Source organism: Diospyros lotus, chromosome 4 (assembly GCF_014633365.1).
Source record: "Diospyros lotus cultivar Yz01 chromosome 4, ASM1463336v1, whole genome shotgun sequence".
Classification (NCBI taxonomy): Eukaryota; Viridiplantae; Streptophyta; class Magnoliopsida; order Ericales; family Ebenaceae; genus Diospyros; species Diospyros lotus.
This window is the reverse complement of record NC_068341.1, coordinates 10,256,405-10,279,952: the sequence shown is the minus strand read 5'-3', so window position 1 is coordinate 10,279,952 and position 23,548 is coordinate 10,256,405. Positions and strand designations below refer to the sequence as shown.

The 23,548-nt window shown below is 35.2% G+C and overlaps 1 protein-coding gene and 1 long non-coding RNA gene across 3 annotated transcripts; one reads left to right on the top strand and one right to left on the bottom strand.

Moving 5' to 3' along the window:
• The first annotated feature begins 7,168 nt into the window (after nucleotides 1-7,168).
• LOC127799622 (wall-associated receptor kinase-like 14) lies at nucleotides 7,169-10,549 on the top strand. The gene is made up of 3 exons (XM_052333823.1): nucleotides 7,169-8,113; nucleotides 8,780-8,857; nucleotides 9,146-10,549. The coding sequence occupies exons 1-3, from the start codon at nucleotides 7,381-7,383 to the stop codon at nucleotides 10,384-10,386; spliced, it is 2,052 nt and encodes a 683-aa protein (XP_052189783.1). The 5' UTR covers nucleotides 7,169-7,380; the 3' UTR covers nucleotides 10,387-10,549.
• Nucleotides 10,550-12,097: 1,548 nt separating this feature from the next.
• LOC127800445 (uncharacterized) lies at nucleotides 12,098-19,911 on the bottom strand. 2 transcript variants are annotated; one of them, XR_008022814.1, is made up of 3 exons: nucleotides 19,080-19,911; nucleotides 13,581-17,062; nucleotides 12,098-12,639 (listed from the first exon to the last, which is right to left on the bottom strand). It is a non-coding gene; the product is annotated as an uncharacterized LOC127800445 (long non-coding RNA). The 2 variants fall into 2 exon arrangements; XR_008022813.1 differs by having other exon boundaries at nucleotides 13,581-13,721.
• Between the last annotated feature and the right edge of the window lie 3,637 nt (nucleotides 19,912-23,548).

Genomic DNA, 23,548 nt, shown 5'->3' with positions numbered 1-23,548 from the left:
TCATGCTCTGCTTCTCTTAGTTTTTACTTTTGTCATCATTTTTGTAGAGTTTTGTCTCTCTCTGTCTTTGCCGCACTCTACTTTTTTTAGTCTTTCCCTTTAGTGCCATCGTCATGTGCACTTAGATCGCCATCTTCATCTTGCCCTGTCTCTTGTCAACCACCGTCTCTCTTTTGGCTCCTATTTCGATTCTCTCTACTTATTATGTTTTTTTTATTTTTATGTTATAGATTTGATTATAATAAAAATATATATATAATTTTTTAAGTATCTGTCAAACACTAGAAATAGTTTTTCAGCAACATTTTTGTGTTACAGCTAAATAATAAAAAATACATTTCAAAAAATTATTTTCTAAAAATACCATTTTCCTTTTAAGAAGACATTTTTTTTTCTAAATAAAGGGAGTCTAAATATATAAAACAAAAGCGGCGAGCGGGGTAGACGACTGTCAATAAATCAAACGACCAAACAACCTACAAATAACTAGTCGACACGTTAAAAAGTAAAACCCGGAAAAAGGCTGAGCATCTGCCACGAAGCATGTGAGCAATGGAATGGTGGTTCGCCTGTCAAAAACATGCATTCAGGTTAAACTAACTAATAATTGTCTGCCACCTGGAAGATGATTAGCTACAGAACTGCCAATATTCGACAGCCACGCCACGCCACGCGGCCTTTTGATGGATGGAGAAGCCGAGCCCATAAAAAGAGCAAAGCGCTACGCAGTCAGTTGCTAATCATTGTAGCTGAATTTGGGAATTCATTCAGTGTTGTTGTGGCCAACAGTGAATGAAAACTAGCGAGGGAGGGTGGGGTGGGGTTGGGTTCTCAAATCTCAATTGCCCCCACTCTCTTTTAACTTCAAATGGGATATTTTTTTGGCTTCATCCGAAGAAATCTTTCTAGGGGGACTTTTTCTATGTTGCCAATGGAGGCAGGAAGGAAAATGATGTGCTTCTTCATGTGTGCCTGCCTTTCCGCCTCAAATCAAAACTATATATCATGTTCTCTATATTTTATTTTATCTTTTTTTGTATGTTATTGGCCTAAAATGACTTGTAAATTGAATTAAGGAGTTTTGATTCTATTTTTCATGTTTGGTTTGGTCTCAATTCATTTCAAAAGCAACAAATTTGAGTTTTGTTTTATTTTTAATTAATAGTGAGTGTACTTTAAGAAATTAAATCCAACCCGGCCCCTTCATATCAAATTAAATATACACACATATATATATATATATTTGTATTTCTTTCTGTTCAAAGCCGTGAGTCAACTTTAACTCATGCATTGAAATGGGCACCCACTAAAACAGTAGTGTTTTATTATGATGTCACAAACATCTTAATTTATCAGCAGCACCATGCATTGTGAAATTTAACAAGCCCAGTTCAATCAACACATCCCAAATTTTGAATAGAATGATATAACTTTTTGACATAATATGAAATTTTAATGCATTAGAAGAAAAAAACATAACCTTAAGTGTATGTATAGGATTGAAAAAAAGTAAAAATCCATATTTAATCTAATTATTATAGATTAAGGTTTGAAACGCAAATGACGATGTTGAAGGTTTTACTTAAAAAAGGGTTAATTAGGCATTCCACATTTGGAAATTTTTGTAGCAAACCAAACCTTGAATGAACTTGGAAGATATTACATATATAGCAAACATATCAATCAATCGGCTAGCGGCTAGGCTAGCTGATATATATATATATATTTCTTAATTAATTTTATAGGAAATGCTAGTAACACGTGTAATAGATCCAGCCACATGTTTATACATATATAAACATGATGCATGTAAGACGATCAAAGATGCATGATTGGCACATTAGCATGATCAAATTCTTAAAAGATAAGCACATTATTATTAGCTTGAGGAGGACCGGCTCAAGGGCTTAGGGGCTCTGAGCCATCATTAATTTAGGGCCCAATCTCTTAATAAAAAAATTAATAAATTAAAATAATTATTTATTAAGATGAAGGGGTTAGACTCTAGGCAATTGTCTCACCAACTTATCTCTTCAGTCAGCCCTGAGCTCCAAATAGTATTTGCCTACTGTTCATGCTTACCTCACTTTATCATATGTCTCAATTTTTTTTTCTTTCCTTTTTTTGTATTAAAAAAAAGGTTTAAAGTGCCCCAATCAATTGGGTAGATGAATTTAAATACTTTTAAGAATTATCTTATAAAAATAGAAAATTTAATTAAACTTTTCTTTTCTTGTAAAAATAATGTTACAATTAATTTTGAATTCTACCCATTTAAAGAAACATGAGTTGTAAAAGTTATTTATATATTTTCAAAAGACGCTATTCCTGTATACTTATAGTGGTTTGTTGGTTAATTTTTTGATAAAGAACATTTTTAGTCGTTTTAAGGCATATAAAATTACTTTCAAGGATTAGCTGACTGACAACACTCTAATTATTCGATTGTTTCAAGATTATTTTACCCTCAATTTTAATTTTGATATTCATCTTGATTGATTTATTTTAATTTTTTTTATAAAATATTCAAACATATTTTTATCTTTAAAACTCATAATTATAGTTAGACTGTCTCGCATCCAATAATATTGTGATAAGATTGTTATTATATATAATTTTTATGATAAAAAATGTTTTCACAATTAGTTAAAACCGTTAATTATCTAATTACGTAACACCAACAACAACGACCTGATTACTGTCAAAGTTAAAGTTAAATCGAAATGGAAGAAACATTAGAAGATGATAAAGGTAAAATACTAAAAGGGGAATGAGAAGCAGTTGAGCAGTCAATATATATAAATAATGAGTGGTGTACATGAATTGAGGAGATGAGACGTGAGACGATTTTCCAACTATGGAGAAATGTTGTTGTGACGCCACTCAACTCTGTTTCTGTTGGCTCCTTCCTGCCTCTGCTCTGCTCTGCTCTTGTATATTTCTTCTATAGCCACCCAAATCCATGTTATTCTTTCTGAAGCCGATCGACCAGTAGAGTAGAGTAGAGAGGAGAGGAGAGGAGAGGAGAGAAGAGGCCAATTTCAATAATAAAAATCAAACAAAAATATATTAGCAAAATTAGCTGAAGAAATGTCAAAGATGCAGCAGCCCTGGCGATGGAGGTCCTAAAATCAGCTTAAAGTAGTTGATTTAATTTTCCTTTTTGGCCAAAAGGCCCCCCACTTTCGTTTCTTCCAACAATTGGAACTTTCCAGTTAGACCCTGCACTGCACATATGGCGTCACTCCTCAGGTCACGTCCCATTCAACTCAACCTACCCTTCCTTGGACTTATGAATAAAATTATAAAGACGTTCGAGCTGTCATTTACCGCACATATTTCTAATTTTCAAACAATACAAATAATTTTACGATACTATTCAGTACAAACAAATTTTATTACGTGATCTTATTATAAACTTTTAGTAAAATGATACCCCCCCCCCCCCCCCCCCCCCCCAAAAAAAAAAACAACAGTGACCAAATGGGCTGGCCAATCACCATGGCTTAATACGACTCCTTTTACGTTCTGACTTCTAGCGATGAAATAAATAACAAAATTCCTTACTTTTACAATTTATAACAAAATATATGTTAGATATTTTGATTTATTTACTTTTATAAAATAAAAATAAAAAAAGTATTTTAAGCATAAAACTAATGGTATCATATGTGAAACATATAAAAATTTTATGCTTGTTGATTGTCGCCCGCTGCACAAGTGCATGCTCATGGGCTGGGCCGCGATCAACAAGGCCCTGGGCCAACATCGGCCCACCCTGTAACAGTGATATCCAAATTCTTTATTATTTTTTAAGATGAAACTCACAATGATAATTTTTCAGATACGTACTATCACAATGATTGACACAAAGTGTGTAATAATTCACAAATCTCAGGTCATTTGTTTTTTTTTTTTCTAACAATTAATACCGTTTCTAAAATAAAATCAAAATTCTTCAGGCGCTGTTGATATTTTAACAGTAATAATTTCATGAGATAAATGTAATTCTTTTGTCCGAATGTGGGTCCCGTTTGATGACCTATTTGTACATTAAACAAACAAATAATTAATTAATAATTTAATGAGAAAGATGGTGGATTACTTTACGTTTTTACTTAATTTTTCTGATGACCAATTAAAACAGTACGGGATCCCATTCGGCTTTCAAATCACATCGGTCAAATCCAAAGTTTGAAATCTCTTTATGTTGTTGTATCTAACGACAAATTAAAGAATCATGATTCGGCCCATAATTTCATCCTCATCTTCATTAATTAATTATTATGGTTAACAATCCCAACTTCAACTAAGTTTATATAATAATAATAATAATAATAATAATAATAATACAATACAACATATATATATATATATAATTAACAAGAAGCATCCGTCGGAGAAAGACTTGGCTGAGATTCCGGCGAGCCTTTTGGGTAAAATTTATATTATCAGTTCGCTGTTCCGTCTGATATTTATTATTATAAATTAAGTTTACAATATTTAGTATTATTATAACCGACATGTTATGTGACGACAGAACAACCAAATGTTCCAATTTGGCGGCTCATTTTCTTTATATATATATATATAGTAAATAGATTAGTTATTTGATTCATTGTCACACCTTTCCACTGCATGATGTATGGATAGATATGTTCATTAGGTTAATCCATCTCTAATGTTGTCCATTTTGGCTTTGTAATTGATTCAAGTTGAAACAATCCAAACTGGAGCCTCTTTTTTGGATCACAATAGAGAGAGAGAGAGAGAGAGCGCGCAAAGATAAGAAACTCTTTCACCTTTCATACTATTTTTTCTCACACTTTACTTTGAGTAATAGTGAAAAAAGAATCGATAATTTAAAATTATTATTAATTTTATTCTTGTAAAAGCAAATTTTTTTATGTATTTTTATATTTCAAAATAAAAAAAGACCAAACCTATATTTTTTCTAAATTTACATAAAAAGACTTACTTGTAGTGAATCACTAGTCAGAACAAAAAGAACGAGAAAAGATGAGTCGATCATCGATAGCTGATCGAAGTAAAGAGAAAGGAAAAGGGTGAAGCAATCGTCGGTTGGAGAAAAGGAAAGATGGGTCGATTGCAACTCGTGGATCATTAGTCGGAGTAAAGAAAAAAGTTCGAGATTGATTAAGTTGGTGACGAGCGATGAAACGCTCAATTATTTCGTTCGAGTCAACAAAAGACGAGAGATGAGAGTAAAGATGATGGTCAAAGACAAATAGAAAAGCGAAAAGAAACATCAATTCAATCAATCCTTCTTCTATTTTTTTCTTTCTTTTGTTTTTTTTTCCTTTTGAAATCATATCGCATATAACTTACGCATTATTTTAAATCGAGTTAAACAAATTTCAAAGAAAAAATATATGAATTTGATCAAAAAATAATAGTGATAAATAAATAAATACTTTATATATAAACTACCACAACTCCAAGAATATCCAAATTTGGAATGCCCTCTCAATCCAATATGCCAAAAAAATAAAAGTGGATGATAAGATTAGAAGTGTGTGTATGAAATTTGTTTACTAATATTTTTTTTATTTAAATATCTAATTATTATTTAATCACCTAGCTAGATATTAAATTCAATACTTTTTTTGGATTGTTTACAACGTGGTAATAATAACCTACAATTCATTGTTCTTAAATGAGTATATGATCAGCAAAGGGTATAATTGTTATTTACTTTTAATTAAAAAAAATCATTTTTAACCAAATAAAATGAGTATATTATTATCTTTAATGTTTTAGTCTTTTCAAATATGGGGAGAAGCTACCACGTACAACCTTAGTGTTTTATTTATTTATTTATTTATTATTATTGTTATTATTCATATAAAAATATTATTTAAATATTTTATATTATATCAATATAAATATATTATAATATTGTTATTGTTATTCATTGCTTTCGGTTATGGAACTTTTCTCCCGGCACCTGCACCTTACCCCTCCCCTCGTCTAGAAGCAGCAAACGTGTTGCTTAATTAAGAGGCTAAAATTAATGTCCCCCTTGCTTGTCCCTTTATTTTTCATTATTTAAATATTTTTATTAATTAATAAAATATTTATTTAATATAAAAAATAAGATACATAAAATGCGCCGTAAAAAGTATCCTAAAAAACAAACTAGTGGGCAAAAACTAATATATATATATATATATATCCAATATAATAATATATTTAAATTAAACATGAATCAATCCGGCCTAAGAATTTTATAATCTACTAGTGTCGTCAATTTTGATCCTCATATTAATTCACAATATGATAAGTAAACCGACCGCCTCACATAATCGAAGTTACAAATTAAAATTTTCATATAATAAAAAAAATCCATAGACAATGTTATAAAAGCAACGGTATTCTTGTAATTATGATGATTTAATATAAATTGTAAAACACTAAAAATATATGATTTTTTTTTTTTTTTTGTGTCGTGTGCGTGTGGGGGGGGGTTGGATTGCCAAGCACAACACGGCAATGCACCTTTCATCTAATAATAATAATACTAAAAAAAAAATGGAATAGTGTATTCAAAGCCAAGTGGCCCACATTCGCACCCACCTTTGTGACTTTTGATTAACTGACATAATTGCAACATTCATTCATTCATTCATTCAAGTAATTTGACTCTTTTTCATAGTATATATTAAGAAATTTCATTTCATATTATTTTTGGAATTACTTTTCCCTTTTATGAAATAAAATTCTTTTCTATTTTTAATTTTCTTAATCTTAAGAAAAAAAAGGACGAGGTGGAATTTCGTACAACCAATGGGTAGCTCAATCATTGGATTATTAGTAATTTAATTTTCAAAATAGGATGAATCTCCTGTGTACAACTGTCGGACCAACCACCCAACTCTCAAAATTAAATTAGCCCACCTGAATTGAAATAAAAAAATTAATTTAACGTAAAAATCTTGTATTAAAATGATCGCAACAATATTTAATTTCATCAATTATAATATATATATATATATACATAAAAGTTACAAAATAAAGTATCATCCAATTTCTTCTGGAATTAAATAACTTTATATGTATTTTTAAAAAATGTTAGATTTGACAAAACAGAAGTTTGGTCAAAATATGATTTCAAGAGTTGAAAATGGGACAAGAAAAGGGCAGAGAGCAAAGAGCAAAGAGCAGGAAATTCTTATCCCACTCTTTCAATCACGGATTCCGCTACCTAGCTGTAGCTGGCTACTAGTACTTGGGTAGTTTATCTTTTCTTTTGTTCTCTTTCCCTTTCCAATGCTTTCCACTGTCCATCTAATAATAATAATATATACCAATGAAAACTAAGGCTTCCCCCATGATCAAAGTTCCTATTCTCCGGTAAAGATGATCACCAAACCCCAAGCAATCGTCCTTCTTGTTTTTCGCATTCTTTTTCCGGTCATCCTCGCATCAGCCGGTTGCGATCATTCTTGTGGCGGCTCCAGAAAATTTCCGTTTCCTTTCGGATTTTCGGCCGGCTGCCCAATCCGACTGAACTGCACGGCGAACGGCGCCGCCGCCGTCGGTGAATTCACGGTCCAGAGAGTGACCTCCGACAGCATACGGATCAACCTTCCGGCTAAATGCGGCCGGCCGATCCTTACCGCCGGCCAACTCTTCGGCCCGAACTACGCCCCAACCACGTTTAATGGAATTCTGCTTCAGAACTGCAGCTCAGAGATCGCCGGATGCTTCATTCCATCCACGATGGTGCAAACGAATTTCCAAATGCACGACTGCGATCCGAAGAACAATAAAACGAACGCTATTAACTGTTATTCGCAGCCAGACGTAGAGAGAGATTTCATCGACTACCGGAACTTGACGAGCAGTGGCTGCCAGTCGCTGTTCTCGGCGATCTCCGTGAATGAGTACTTTGGGAACAACAATTCGGCGGTGTCGTTGGACGTTCAGCTGGTGAAGCTCGGGTGGTGGCTTGAAGGGAATTGCACGTGTTCAGAGAACGCGAATTGCACCAAGATTAAGTCTCCGGTGAACAGGCGGCGAGCCCATCGTTGCCAGTGCCTGGAAGGGTTTGTCGGAGACGGGTTTCAACATGGTTTGGGCTGCCGGAAAGGTTAGTTATGCTGTTAATTTACTTGCCCAAAAAAAAAAAAAAAGTTACGCTGTTAATTTTAGGCAAAATGAATAATGAGACAATAATATGCAGCAAACACGAAAGATAAATTGTAAGAAATGGTTCGGTTAAAACGACGACGTCGACGAAGCATTACTTAGAAGTCAATAAATGATTGAGCATTCCTCAGAAGAAAATATTAAATATCTAATAATATTTTACATATATCTGTCTGTCAAATCCTTCAGCCACACTTGTTTCATTTTCGAAATCTCAATATTATCCATTTTTTAAACTATCCAGAAAAAGAGGTTCAACAATTAACGACATTCTTTTATTTTTGTTTTTCTTAAAAGAAAAGACATTTCATTTGAGAGAAGTAGATGGATGCTAGTTTTGTCATTTGTGAGTAGATGCTATATATAGCTATACTCTTTTACCAGCTGTAATATATTCATACACTCAGAGCTCATTATTCTTAATTGATACTTACAAATTATTTTGAAAAGAGTTGTTGTTATTCTTGAATATATATATATATATAATTATTAATGAAACGAAAAATTCGATGCAATAATTTTGTGATTGTATATTAATATCATCAGCATTTGTACATATATATATACATATTTCTGTCAGTTTATGGGTTGTGTGAACTATGAACAGCGCCTTCAACGTGCGGCCCTGCTCGGTACGTGTCCGGCAGATGTGGTGGTGCTGCTCAATTCGGTATTTTAGTTGGAGGTAATTCCCATCTTCTCTTACTAATTAAACAATTCAAACATGCATGTATGCACACACACACACACGCACACCAAGTAGAAAATGAAAACTTTTGAGTGACCAACAACCCAATGTGCTACATTTACGTTTTAATTCCAATGAGAGTTAAAAACATATTGACCATCAAATGTATGCGAAAAACACATACATATATGTATAACGTCGAGTTAATGTACAAATTAAAAGCTCTACACTCCTTATTTCTTTGTAAATAGATTGTTTTCATGAGAAATTCTATTCCTTAATTAGGCGTTGCTGCGGGGGCTGCTCTGATGGTCGGCGTGGGGCTAATATGCTGTTTGGTTCGAAGGCACTCCAGACAGAAGCTTCAGAAGAGAACAACTCGGCAGTTATCTGAAGCCACAGGCATCGCCATTCCCATTTACCCCTACAAAGAAATCGAGAAGGCCACCGACTTCTTCTCCCCAAAACAGCTCCTCGGAAGCGGTGCTTACGGCCATGTCTACGTCGGAAAACTTCACAACGACGAGTGGGCCGCCATCAAACGCATCAAACACGGTGACTTCGGCAGCGTCCAGCAAGTCGTCAACGAGATCAAGCTCATCTCCTCCGTCAGCCACCCCAACCTCGTTCGCCTCCTAGGCTGCTCCATTGACAACGCCGAACAAATCCTCGTCTACGAGTTCATGCCCAATGGGACGCTCTCGCAGCATTTGCACGGCGAAAGGACCCACGACCACGGGCTTCCGTGGCCGGTTCGCCTCGCCATCGCCACCGATACAGCGCAAGCCATCGCCTACCTCCACTCTGCCATGAATCCTCCCATCTTTCACCGAGACATAAAGTCCAGCAACATACTCCTAGACTACGACTTCAAGTCCAAAGTTGCTGATTTTGGCCTTTCTAGGCTTGGAATGACTGAATCTTCTCACATCTCCACTGCCCCACAAGGGACTCCTGGCTATCTTGATCCTCAGTACCATCAAAATTTCTATTTGTCCGACAAAAGCGACGTGTACAGCTTTGGAGTGGTTCTTGTGGAGATCATAACGGCGTTGAAGGCTGTGGACTTTAGTCGGCCCCAGAATGAGCTCAATCTGGCGGCTCTTGCCATCGACCGAATTGGGAAAGGCCGGCTTGATGAGATAATTGATCCGAGGCTCAAGTCAGAGAGGAATGAACAGACACTTTCGTTGGTGCACAAGGTGGCCGAGCTAGCATTCAGATGCCTTGCGTATGACAAAGATATGAGGCCTTCAATGAAGGATGTTGCAGCAGAACTAGAGCAAATCCGACTCCGTCGATCGCCGTCGTTGGAACGGAACCTCACGGCTTCATCTGATGCGTCTTCATCCTCTTGTTCTTGGACATCAAGTGGAAAACCATTGAAGGTGATGTTTGAAAGGCCTCAATTGGATTGTGCAACGGAGAGGGAGAAGGACGATTCCCCTGTTTCTGTGCAGGACCTTTGGCTGAGTGAACAAAGCTCGCCCTCATCAAACAGTTTGCTCGGCCATGCAGTTCAGTGATCTGAAGCTGCTCCAACTTTGGGTTGGGTTGGGTTGGGTGATTAGGCTTTGAAATGTCAGGTGGTACGCATTCCGGGGTAAAAACAGAGATTTTGTTTTCTTCTTATCTTCATTAGAGTACCAACTGTTCTATTTATTGTGTGGAATTGAAATTGTACAGAAATGCTCACTGCGTAAACATCATCGATTAGAGGCACTTTTATATGTGCTGCACAAAACTATGTATCTGCCACTAAACAATTTTCTTTGTGTCACAAAAAATATGTATGCCAGATGATATATAAATTTGCCTATTGATACCAAATATAGTACGGTAATTATTAAATCAGCACTAATAATTTAATTAACCAAAATTTTATTTGCTTTTCATAAATTACCATATGGACAGGATTATTAATATTTCTCCAATTAAATTTTTACTATCAAATACATGTCCCTGTTCAGACCTTTTGAAACAAATTATTTTGACTTTAATTTTTAGTATTCAGGCAACGAGTGTCGATAAGCATATATATATATATATATAATACCTAATATAACAAATAATAATAATATTATTATTTCATTTACTTATTAGTTATTAAATTTGATACAAATTGCCTGTTCCGTCTTATATAATGATATTTAATTCCATTTATTAATGTTTTTTAGCTTATCAATAATAATTGTAATACTACTTTGTAAATATCACACTTAAAACTATTCAAAATGTAAAGTGGTGTTCTCTTCATGTTTCAATTTTGAATTTTAAATTTTAAATTCATTTTAAATTTTGTGTTTTAGTATTTATTTTAAGATTTTTAAAAATGCATTCTTTGTGTCATTCTGAAAAATTGTTTTTCAAAATTAAAAATTGAAAAACGTATTTATTTTGAAATTTTGCGAAAAATATTTTATGATATTTTATTTAAAAAATTTGATTATTATTTAAATTAAAATAATTTAATACTAGTATACTATTAAATAATATATACATTTTGAAATTAGTGAATGTTACAATATTTTTTTTCTATTACAAAAAAAATATAAACAAGAAATAAAACAACTTTAGTAAAAAATAGTAAATAGAGAAAAAAAAATGAGTCAAAAATTATAACAACTTCAAACAAATGAGCAGCAAAACACAATAAAGAGAGAAACTTGAAATAACAAAAGGATAATAGCAAACAACCCAAGACGACAAGCTTGAGAGATCAAATAAAGAGCTTTGTGAGAAACAAACAAAGTTAGAACCCACTCGTCGAGGTGAATCTAGAGGAGCAGAATGGTGAGGCGAGGACGATGGATCTGGTTGGAGGAGGCGATGGTTGAGGACAAAGGGCGACAGTGGCTAGATGATGAACAACGACAGTGGCTCGAGGACGAACGACTGCGATGGCTGGAGGACGACGAACGGCGACGCTTAGAAGGGCAACGATCTCAGTGGCTGGAGAAGGCAATAGTGGCTGGTGTTCTCTAAAAGAGAAAAGAATATAAAAGAGAGAGAGAGAGAGAGAAAGGAGTGAAGAATACAGAAGAGAAGAGGCATTCGTTTTCCATGTTTTGAGTTTGATACCGTGTTTTGGCTAAAAACAGTCAAAACACATTTTTGTTGTTTTGAGTTTTTTGTGTAAAAAATTTGTGTTTTAAAAAATATATTTTTTAAAATGGATAAACAAACACGTTTTAGGTGTTTTGAAAAATTGAAAACAAAAAAGGGGCGAAAACACCAAAGAGAATAGGCCTAAATTTTTAATTACACTGATTGAATAGAAGAAGATTAATAATAAGTCAACATGATTGATATGGTTAATGTGGCCTCTCTGTATGTTGCACCCAACTATAGGTCCCCCTAAAGGCATCCCCTCTATAAAACGGGGACACCCCCAAACACAAGGGGCATATATCTTTACATCGCTCTCTACGTAGCATCGTTACTCTCTCCCTCTCTCTCTCTCTCACACACACACACATCTATCTCTACTGTTACAATACATACTTCCCCCATCAGAGGGCATTTCCGAGGTCAGCCCAAGCAGTTCTTTGTCTATGTTGCAAACACTTCGGTGAGAGTTACAGATCCCCATAAATCTAAGTTTTGAAGGCGCAAATTCTCAAGGCATAAAAGAGACATTATTGGTGGGAAAGAAATATAATAGAAGCTCGGATCAATGGAGGACCACCGCAAGAGACCAGCCTATACCGCAACCAGACTGTCAGAAATCCGTTGCAGCCGAAATCAAAATTAGTAGAATCTTTGCTCACTCCTTAATCCTGTAATAAATCAGTCAGTTCTGTTAATGTACTTCTGACGAGTTTTTCCCCACTCTGGGACCCTGAAATAAGTTTGTCAGACTATCTAAACGAAAACGATCTCAACAATGTGGCTGAGGATAGAGAATTATGCTTTTATAGTCATCAAGTTAATAAAGGCAAACACTCATTTTGGGCACTGAGAGCAGAGCCAAGCATTCAAAGATTAAAAGCAATCTATTTATAGTTTTGCTAAGGATAAAAACTATTTGTTGCTTGAATTGCAAAATTCCACACAAACTGGTTCAGTGTGGTAAGTTTTAAGATGAAGATAACAATACCATCACCGAAGAGAAAACAAAAACAAGTGAAAAAGCCTTTTATCATTGGAATTGAAAGTATTCCAGCAAGCACTTCAGTTTCAGCAAAAATAAACAATAGAAATTTAGTAAAATAGAAGTATGCCTCAAATATTATGTAGGATCAGTGCGCCAAGAATTTGAAAAACCATTTCAATCTATCAGAGAGAATGATATTGGAAGAAGTACCTCAAATAATCTAATCTATTAGAGGGAGAAAAAAAAATTACTACACCTTATTATAGGCACCATAATCCGACAGCCTAACAACAGAAAATGACTCACCCCAAATCTTCAAGAATACTAGCAGACATAAAGTGTTAAAGAAAAATTTTAAAGAACAATTAAAAACGTTACAGAAGCAAAGAGGAGACTAGTCTCCAAGTAAAGAGGAGTTATGATCAACAATAACTAAAGAGGCTAAAAGTAACCAGGCAAATACCTCTGTCAAAGGTGTAAGAGAGGCACTGCCTAGAATTTGTATTTTAACTATATCTAAATAAAAAGAGAGTTACACACAGAGTACACTCACGAAGAGATAAAAAAAAATAGGCATCAAAGTGGCCTGAACAGTCTGCCATGTCAGACAAAGCAAATGCGCACCTTCCATTGGCGGATTGTTCTCAAGACTGGTTGAGATGGCATGTGTTAAATGATCTTCAAGTCCATGCCTAAAGAAGCCAGATTTCCACTGCTGTAGACAATTGTTCCCATTCAATTTTTCCATAGTAATAACTGGCGTGCCTGAGAATTAGAGAATGGTAATAGTGGAAGTTGATGAGATAGTTGTGGGTGAAGATTCTAGAGCTGATGAAGACATGACAATGATTACAAACCCTAATTCAATAATCAACAAGAGAGCCAAAAATCAAGTCTACAAATCACCTAGAAATCAAAGGGTTTGCAAACTTGCTAGCAACCAAGTCTGCAGACAAATAAAAGCAGACAAGGAGCAATGGAAGGCACGGCAAGCAGCAAAGCAATCTACAGACGCAAAGCACTAGGGGTCGTGGCAAGCAGGGCCAATGAGGAAAGAAGCCCGGTGAAGACGACAACAGTCAATGAGCAATGCCAACGAAGTCGACAATGGTGGAAACATCAATACTAGTTAGGGTTAGGGTTAGGTTTTGGCTCTAATACCATGTATAGGAATAAAATAATCTATATATATTCTCCAGAATGTATGGACAAGGTATATATACAAGAGTATACTAAGTACCCTAATTATAATAATGCCCTTACTAGTACAATTCAACACTATAAAATAATCTATATCTAAATAAAAAGAGAGTTACACAGAAAAGAATATCATGTAGGGGAATGTAGCAGAAGAGAGAGAGCAAAAAAAAATTCAATGTAAGGGTTTAGCCAGAGAAGATGGAGGATTGGAAACCATCTGGGGTCATAGGAATGAGGCCATCATGCCTAGTCCACTCCCAACACTGACAACATTCCCCAAGACAAGCAGCAATTCTCAAATTCTTGGAGTTAGCAAGAGCAACAGGATCTGAAGTCACAAGCAATAGCAACCTATTCTTTGGCTTCCCCCTTAACGAAAGCCTAAGATTAGCCACATCAAAATTAACTTTGATGCATCCTCTCCCTCTTGCATGAATGGTGGCATCATATAGTGGGCATGCAATTGGTTCGATATTCTTCAGAGGCACAACCTCTTCTCCAATTGATGCTAAAGCTCATATTGCCCGATCTGGGTCCAAAACCAAGGTTGGGAATCAGTTCTGCTGGAGTCAGACTATCAACTCAAAGTAACATGCAACCACAATACTCCATTAGAGGTTCAAGCCTTTCTCTCTGAATTCAGCTTCTTCTGGCCAAGCACCAAAACTGGTTGTTGCACTTCTCCCCCAGATCTTCCAATGGAGCAGCACACTCACTCATAACCTACAATATCTCATCCCTCATCCTATTAATGATCTGGGATAACACCTATTGTTTCCTTCTTCCTCTTTGGTTCAACAAAAAAGGGTAAATTGTTAAAAAAAAAAAAAAGAACTTTTACCATGTTTCCAATTTTGGACTAAACTTTTAATTTTATGAATACTAGCATCCTTACTCTGCTCAGTCCAAAATTGGAAACATGATCAATTTCAATTTTTTTGGGCAATTTACCCCCCAAAAAAAGTAAAGTAGACCTTTTTTAAGTGGTTAAAACAGAATGACTGCTAGAATAATGTTAACAGGTAATATCCTCACCCAGTACATTAATGAACCATTTCCCTTTTTCTCTTTTGCATGTAGTCTCGTTAATTTGTTGAGCATTATTTTGAGTGGTTATTAGGATCCTAGGGTTTGCATAGGGTTGGAATAGGAAATTGGAAGGAAATCGGGGAGGATAAAGCAGATCAAAATTCAAATAGAATTGGAGGGAGGCTTAGACTGAAAGAGGGAGATAACAGACAGAATGGAGGAGGAAATGCAGTCAGAACAGAACAAAAGAGAGATAATTAGAGAGAAACAAGAGAGTTCAGACTTGAGAGAAATCTAGAAATCAATTCTCATTCATCTGTATAAATCTCTGCCTAATCTAACCTATTTATAGGCTACAACAGCAAAGTACAATCATTACAACAGCAAAGTATAACAACAATGTATAACCTACTACTTCAACACATATAATACATTATTACTCCTATATCCTTGGGGATCCTTCTGGTCTTGACAGTGGTCTTAGTGAGACTAGGGGATGAATGAAAGAGAAGGGCAGCGAGAGTGATGTGGCTTGTAGTTTTTCAAATGTGGTCCTAAAAACCAACAACTGGTCTAACTCTTCCTTAGTTTCCCATATAGACATGACTTCATGATGCAAGGATTAGCGCCCTCAAGAATAGGGTCAGATCAAGCTCTAATCTCTGGCCTGAAACAGGTTCAGCTACTTGCTTAGCCTTCTCCTGTGAGTGAATCGTAAGAAAATCACAGTGAGGATTGCCTAAGGCCTTTGCTAGAAAGGCCTCTAATACTTAGTCAATAGATTGTCTAAAAGCAAGAAGTTGATAAAGTAAAGAGTGAGTGAAAAAATAGTGGAGATTGAGATGAAGTAAGCCAGCTAGGGTTGGAGATTGACCAAACCTCCTTGGAGCACGGGTTATGATTTTATATATAGGTAGGGGGCGAGTATCTATGCTAAGATTTCCTACCAAGATGCCTGTTTTCCCATTGGAAAGAGTACCTGCTCCAATATTCAAAGTTTGGATTCAAAAGAAAGAGGGACACAATCTTGCTTTAAGGCCAGAAAGATTGACTCACTTATGTCCATGGTACCACCTGGAGCCTCTAGAGTGGGCAACGTGATATTGTGTTGTAGGTTAAAAAGGAAAATGATTCATTAATGTGTTGGGAGAAAAAGGGAAACAAGGTAATTGGTGGGATCTCAAGAAAACTGATGAGATTCTGATTAAGTAAAGGAATTCACTGCTGGTATTTCAACTCCAGATTACAAGGAAAAATGTAAACAAAGGAAAAGAATGGGCATTCGAGAGGCCCAAAACTCTCCTGTAGAATCTACTCAATTTCTTCACACTTTTCTCTCTCTTCTATTCCCTATTTATAGGTTGTTATTCTCCCTCCATAACCACATCTGGTTATGCACATGCTGGTTTGTCAGCCAAGTTATGATTCTACCCTTGGTGCACATGCTGGCTGTTATGCAAACCCAGCTGTGTTACCATTCTGCCCTGAATTCCTGAAGTGCCTTTGATAGGTCTGCTGCACCGGAGGCCTATCAGTAATCCAACAATCTTGTCCATTTACTTCTACAAGCAGTAATTATCTCACTCATGTCAGGCATATCAACCTCTTCACATAAGTACATCTGTAAGACTTTGTATTCAAAAAAAAAAATACAAAGTAACAAAAAGCAAACTCTTCTACTTTCTTCTTTTGCTAAAGTTGAACTCTTCATGCCATAAATTTCAAATTAAAGCAACCAACAAAAGCCCAGATACATTTACTTTAATGAAAAGTTCAAAACCCAACATCACCATCTAATTTTGTCTTCCTCCATTTACATGTATATACACCCATTTCAACACCATGTTTTCTACGAGCCAAGCAAGCTCAAGACCAATCTGAAATCAAACAAGAAAACAAGATAGATTCAAAATGATGCAAGAGTTTTTTTGTTTTTTTGTTGGTTGTGTGAAGATCACAAAGCAAGGGTATAGCATGGTAGGTAAAGCCATTTATTTGCTCTTAGAGAAGTCCCAATTGCATAGTTGTTTCTACAGAAAGTAGGATCAAAGGAATAACAGTTATTAGCAACATTAATGCTATTGATGTGGTTTCGAGCTCAACAATCAATTGGCGTGAAAAAGCTTTTAATAAGATAGGCAAAACTCATTTTGCTATTGAAACTGTAGTGAGCCTGTGGAAAAATCTGCACACCTCATTCATTTACTTGATAGCCATATGTACATATTAGCTTCCTAAATATGGAAGTGAATCTCTCCTAATTGAGTATTCTTCTATTTACAAAAATATAGACCTAATTTACAGCCTTAACTTTCCAAAATATTACTATCAATCTTTTTGATGTATCTTGCCTTGATTTATGGCAAAGCTTCTTGATTTTTCTAACTTGACTCACGACACTCCCTCTTAATCTAGTGAATAGACATTGTCCATTCCTAGTTTGGCTATAATCTTGTGGAAGATAGGACTAGAGAGTCCATTGCTTAGAACATCAGCTAGCTAGGATTCACTTGGTATATAAGAAGTACAAATAAACTCAATGTCCAGTTTCTCTCTAAAAAAATGTCAGTCAACCTCAATCTATTTTGTTCAGTCATGTTGTACAGGATTGTGTGCAATGCTGATAGCAAACTTATTATCACAATAGAGTCTCATGGGCTGTCCCACTTGAGTCTCGAGTCTTTAACAATAATTTTCAGCCATAGCAACTCACATATACCCTGTGTTGTTGCCCGAAATTTCGATTCTGCACTTGATCTAGCCACAACGGTTTGTTTTTCACTCCTCCAAGTAACTAAATTTCCAAGAGAGTGCAAGACCCTATGGTAGACCTCCTATCAACCATTGAACTTGCATAATCTGCATCAGTATAGACCTCTAGGGTAAGTTTAGCCCCCTTTTTGAACAAAATTCCCTTTCCTAGGGTACCTTCCCGGTAGTGATCTATTTTTTGCCAAAGTCCTTTTAGAGATTGACATATTTTGTGACAGACTTGTTCCCTTATTTTGCAGCAGTTATTTTGGTCTTCAATTCATAAATCCAGGCTACATCATTAACTTTCGAATAGGTTTGTTGAATAAAATCCCAAACTTCCTTGGCATTCACTTCTAGTCTACACTTAATTTTCAATTCTGTGATGAAACAGAGCATGTTTTGGATGATGATTGCAATATGGATGAGATGTGCCTAATAGAAAAGAAGCATATAAGGGAGACCAACCTTTTTGGTGAATTTTATTCCAAAACTAATTTATATGGTAGGGTAGAGTGATGTCTGAATCTGCTGTTTCACCGGCAAGAAAGCTAAAATCATTTTATTCCCAATTAAACAGTAAGATTACAAGGAAGTTAAAAATGTTTCACATGTTTATGGATTTAGGTCTATGGTTGAGTCACAACCTTCTCACTCACAGAGCCAACTAGTTCATATATCAATATATATATGTTACCCATCTCCAAGATTGTAATATTTCAGTACATAATTTAGACAGTGAAAAAAATGGTTTTAAAAGTTAATTTGAAAATAAAAGTACCATATCAAAAGTTACCAAGAACACTTGTAAACATTTGTTAAAGGGTTTATCAAATGACAATAAACAAGTGTTCTACAAAAAAGTTTTTCAACAACTAGGTGTGTCCTGTGTCCACGAAATCATGCATTCTCAACTTGACATCCAAATTTGTTTACACTCCCGTACAGACTTCACAATACTGCCTGTTAAGAAGCAGCAACAGCAAGAATTACCAAGACAAAAGAAAAGGCACCTGACAGGCGAAACCAAACAAGCTGCTCAAAGGACTGAAAATCCAAGTAAAAAACAAGATATCGACTGAAAGGAAGAACCAAGCATACACAGCTAATCTCGGAAAAAAGGGTCGGAGAGTTCAGATTTACCAGCTAAGGACGGAGGGATTTGATAGATAATTTGAACTTTGTTGGTCGCACAGAGTCGCCCCTCGCAGAGAGGACCGCCAGTTGCCCACTGGTCGCACAGGGCTTGCTAAAGAAGGGTTTTTAGATTTCGATTTTGAAGAGGGTCACGCACGACGCAGAGAGGAGAGAAGGGATGGTTGAAGTTGGGATTGAGTGAGAATGGAATCTCCTGATGTTGTAATTGTTGATTTTTGGAATTGAATCGAGCAAATGAGAATGAAGTTGAGGGGAAGGTAATCGCCAATTTCTGGGAATTAGGATGGGTGAATTGGGGTTCACAAACCTGATAAGGGAGAATTGCGTGAGTTTTTATATCTTACAAGGTTTAGATCATAGACGAGGAGGAAGTTGGCTGGCGTTTTGGAGGTAAATTGCAGACAGAAAAGCAGGATCCAGCTACAAAAATCTGTCGTCTTGCTGCCGCTACGAGTTGCCGGCGCAATTTGTAACTCCATTGCTGAGGCAGGAAATTGGAGTTCCATTAGGCGACGATATCGAATTCCGGAGATATACCAAGGAAGGGATTCATGACGGAAAAGCCGAATCCGGCTAGAAAAAACTGCCGTCTTGCTGCGGGCACGAGTTGTCGGCGCGATTTGTAACCCCGCCGATCAAAAAGAGTCAATTGGTCAGGTAGGAATCGGGAGTTCAATTTGGTAACGGAATCGAATTCCGGAGATGTCCGAAAGCACATGTCCCGGATTTTTCGATTCACTTTCTCGGGAAAATCTGGGAGGTTTCCGGGGAATAGGGTTTATGGGAAGGTTTACACAGAGGAAACTCTACGGCTAAGCGTGTGGGATGAATGACTGAAATTTTAAATTTTAAATTTATTGAAATAATTTAGAATTTATTTTGAATGTTAAAATTTCATGTTTGAAATAAATTGAATTTCAATTTCAATTTTATGAATTCTTGAAATAATTAAATTAAATTTCATTAAAATAAGTGAAATTTATAAATGAATTCACAAACTTAAAAAAATAAATTTTGTACACAAAAAATGCTTGTAACTTTTTTTTTTATCTCATTTTCACTTAGTACATTAAGAATATTTTAAAAATTAAAAATAAATAAAATTTAAATTCTAGAGTTATTCCAAACATAATTTTATAAAATTTAATTCATTCCATATTTTAAGGTACATCATATCAAATATGAGAATTTATTTTTCCTTTAAAATGAATTTCACATTTCAAATTCATTCATTACAAATAGTGTTATTTGATATGACATAATTTAAAATATAAAACTAATTAAATTTCATAACCTCATGTTTGGAATAAATTTAAATTAAAGTTTTATTTAATCTAATTTTTTAAAAGACCTTTGAAATAATTTATTAAATTTGAATTTCACTTATTTTGATAAAAAATTTCATGAAATTTCTAGTATTGAAATTCATCCTAAGCATAAAATTTTAAAATTAAAAATGAATTAATTCCAAACTCAGTGTGTATGCCTAATAATAACAATAATAATAATAATAATAATAATAATAATCTCAATATATAGCATCTATATGTCAAGTTTTTTCTTATTTTCTAAAATAAGATTTTAATATTAATTATTCTTGAAAAACAGAGAGTGAGTGCACAGGTGATATTCATGAAAAACCAATGTGCATCACAGATTCCAAACCATGACACATAAGTGAAAGAATAATAAATTTTTTTTATGAAAAATCATGAATAAAAGAGGTCGCACAAAAATGGTCATCCCAAAAATAATAATTTTTTCTTTTCATCTAATTGATGAGAGATCGATTTCATTCATTTCATCAATATGAAATGAGCTTATATCAATCCCTCTTCTTTTAATTGAATTGTTCCAATGCTGCAGAATTTTCGTTTTATATGTATAGTAGTTATATATATTGTGGTGTTTGCTTTGCTATTATGTTTTATATGTATAGTAGTTATATGTATACTTAGTCCCAAATGAATAGATTTGATATATATAAGGCTTTTATTAAATTCTTCAATTTGTTGTTGATAGAAAAAGAGAGTAACCAAAGATTTTGCTCTCTTTATTTGATTGAATATGTGAGGAGTGAACACAATGGCATAGCAAATACCACAATATATAAAACACAAAAATAAGTTAAGAAATAACAAAACAATCAACGAACGAAATAAACAATTTTTAACGTGAAAAATCCTTTCCAATGCAAGGGGTAACAAATCATGGGATCCAATGGTCCACTTCAAAAACTTCACTATGAATTTAGCAATCACAAAGTGATTGTTTAGCAACAATAGTAGGTACACAATCTCAAATCAGCTAGCTATTATGAACAAGTTCAAGAAATAACACAAAAGAGAGACTAGAGAGATATCACTAAAATTAAGTTATTGTTATAGAGTGCAAAACTAGATTTGCAAGGCTCAAATAAATGATCTAACCGTCCAAGTTGAAGTTCCAGATATCCTTTGTCTTCTAATCAAAAATCAGTCCAATCGGACCATAGAAGACCCTCCAATCTGCAAATGATCAAAAAGGGTTCGCTACTCTTCAACCCAAAAAATTCTAGATAGCAAACCTTCTGTAGACCAATAATCGAAGTTGCAAACCTCAAAATGTTAATCTGACCGTTCTTAATAAAGAACCAGATGTCTTCTACAAACTGATAAAAAATTAGCAAGATCGGACCATGGATGATATCTTAATCAAGCATTTGATCAAATTTATACACTCCACATACCTCTTCTCCAACTCTTTTTTTTTTTTGTTAAAATATGGTGCACGCACCATTCCTAAGGGTCTTGAGCTTCTTCCTTGTGGGCCAAATAAATTTTGGGCTTCTCTACATAGGAAGAGACCCAAAAATCCAACAGTTGTCAATTAGTAGATTGACATGAACAGATATAATTGAAAATCTAAAATTCATATAGCAATCCCATCTAATGAGTTTTTTATTATTATTATTTAGTAAACACAGCTCGTAAGTTGTGATCCTATTCCTATGTCGTTATCATTCGGTGGGATTTAAGGCTTAGTAAATTAAGTGTACTAATTCTAACATAACATAACTAGACAATTTTAACCTCAACCTTCACAAACACCTCCCTTGAGTTTTATTTTTCACATTTTTTAGCATCTTTAGTAGAAAAAAGCTCGAAGCATGCTCCACAACAATGTCCTTTCACCGACTCTTGATTTCCTTCAATGAAACGGAGAAGCTTTTTAATTGATTCAAGGGCACCACACACCCTGCTCAGGGACAGAGTGATCCACTGGTCAAAGGTGGCAAAATGTAGACTTGTTGAAAAATTGCTATGCAATTCTGAACCCTCACTCTCTCTTGATGACATCCTCTCCAGATGAAATCCATTTCATAGGCACTTGATCTCTTGATGACATAAACCTATATTACATTGAGAATAAAGTCCAGTTCAATGAAGGACAATGAACACTAAAATCCATTCAATAGAGCCAATAAGGGCATATTCTCTTTGTTGTTTTCGACCTGTTTTGAGTTTTTAATTTTTCAAAACACTGAAAACACGTTCTTTTTGTTATTTTTCAAAACACATTTTCGAAAACAACAAAAAAATTTACAAAGGAAACCCAAAACAACATTTTTTGTGAAAACACGCAGAAAAATGGAAAACACGGAAAACGCACGCACAGTACCCCCTCCCCACCCCAACCCTCCAATCTTGCATCTTTTCTCCGTCTCTCTGTCTCTCTCCTCTCTTCTCTCTCTCTCTCGCCTCGGCCAAACACCGCGCCCGCCATCTCTTTTGTTGTCGAGCCGCCATCGACCTCGCCCGCCACCGCCAAAAGCCATCGTCGACCGCTCCCCTCCCCCTGCCATTCGATCTCTCAACTGCCATCGACTGCTCCTCTCATGTCTCCTCTTTTCTTTCGACTACCCCCCATCTCCGTCACAGCCACGAGCTGCCATTGACGCCCTCCATCTCCGCCACCGCCACGAGCAGCCGTCATCCTCACCCACCGCGATCGACCGCCCCCTGCCATTAGATCTTGCTGGTTCTATAATCTCTCATCTCTTCTCTCAATTGCCCTCTGCCATTAGATCTAAGGAGATTTGGCCGTTGGATCTTACTGGTTATTGGGTATGTTGGTCGATGGGGCCTTGTGTGTCGGGTGGCTGCTTCTGATCGTCGGAAACCACCGGCCACAGTGGTCGGTGGCGACTGGCAGTGTCGAAGCTGTAGGGCACCAGGGAAGAAGAAGAACAGTGAAAAAAGAGATGGAAGAAAAGAAAAAAAAGGAAAAGGAAAAAAAATAAAAAATGAGAAATGAGAAAAAAAGAATTAAAAAAATTATTATTAAATTTTAAAAATAAAATTACATATTTATTTAAAATTTTAAAAATATAATATATCTATATTATAATTAAAAAAGATATATTATATTATCAAGTGTATAATTTAATATAAATTATTGTTAAGATGTATGTT

Bases quoted from the DNA above. Each gene is read 5' to 3' on its own strand.
- LOC127799622 (XM_052333823.1), top strand. From the start codon at position 7,381: ATGATCACCAAACCCCAAGCAATCGTCCTTCTTGTTTTTCGCATTCTT. The intron at 8,114-8,779 runs GTTAGTTATGCT...AACTATGAACAG, and splicing joins TGGTTTGGGCTGCCGGAAAG to CGCCTTCAACGTGCGGCCCT. The intron at 8,858-9,145 runs GTAATTCCCATC...TTCCTTAATTAG, and splicing joins ATTCGGTATTTTAGTTGGAG to GCGTTGCTGCGGGGGCTGCT.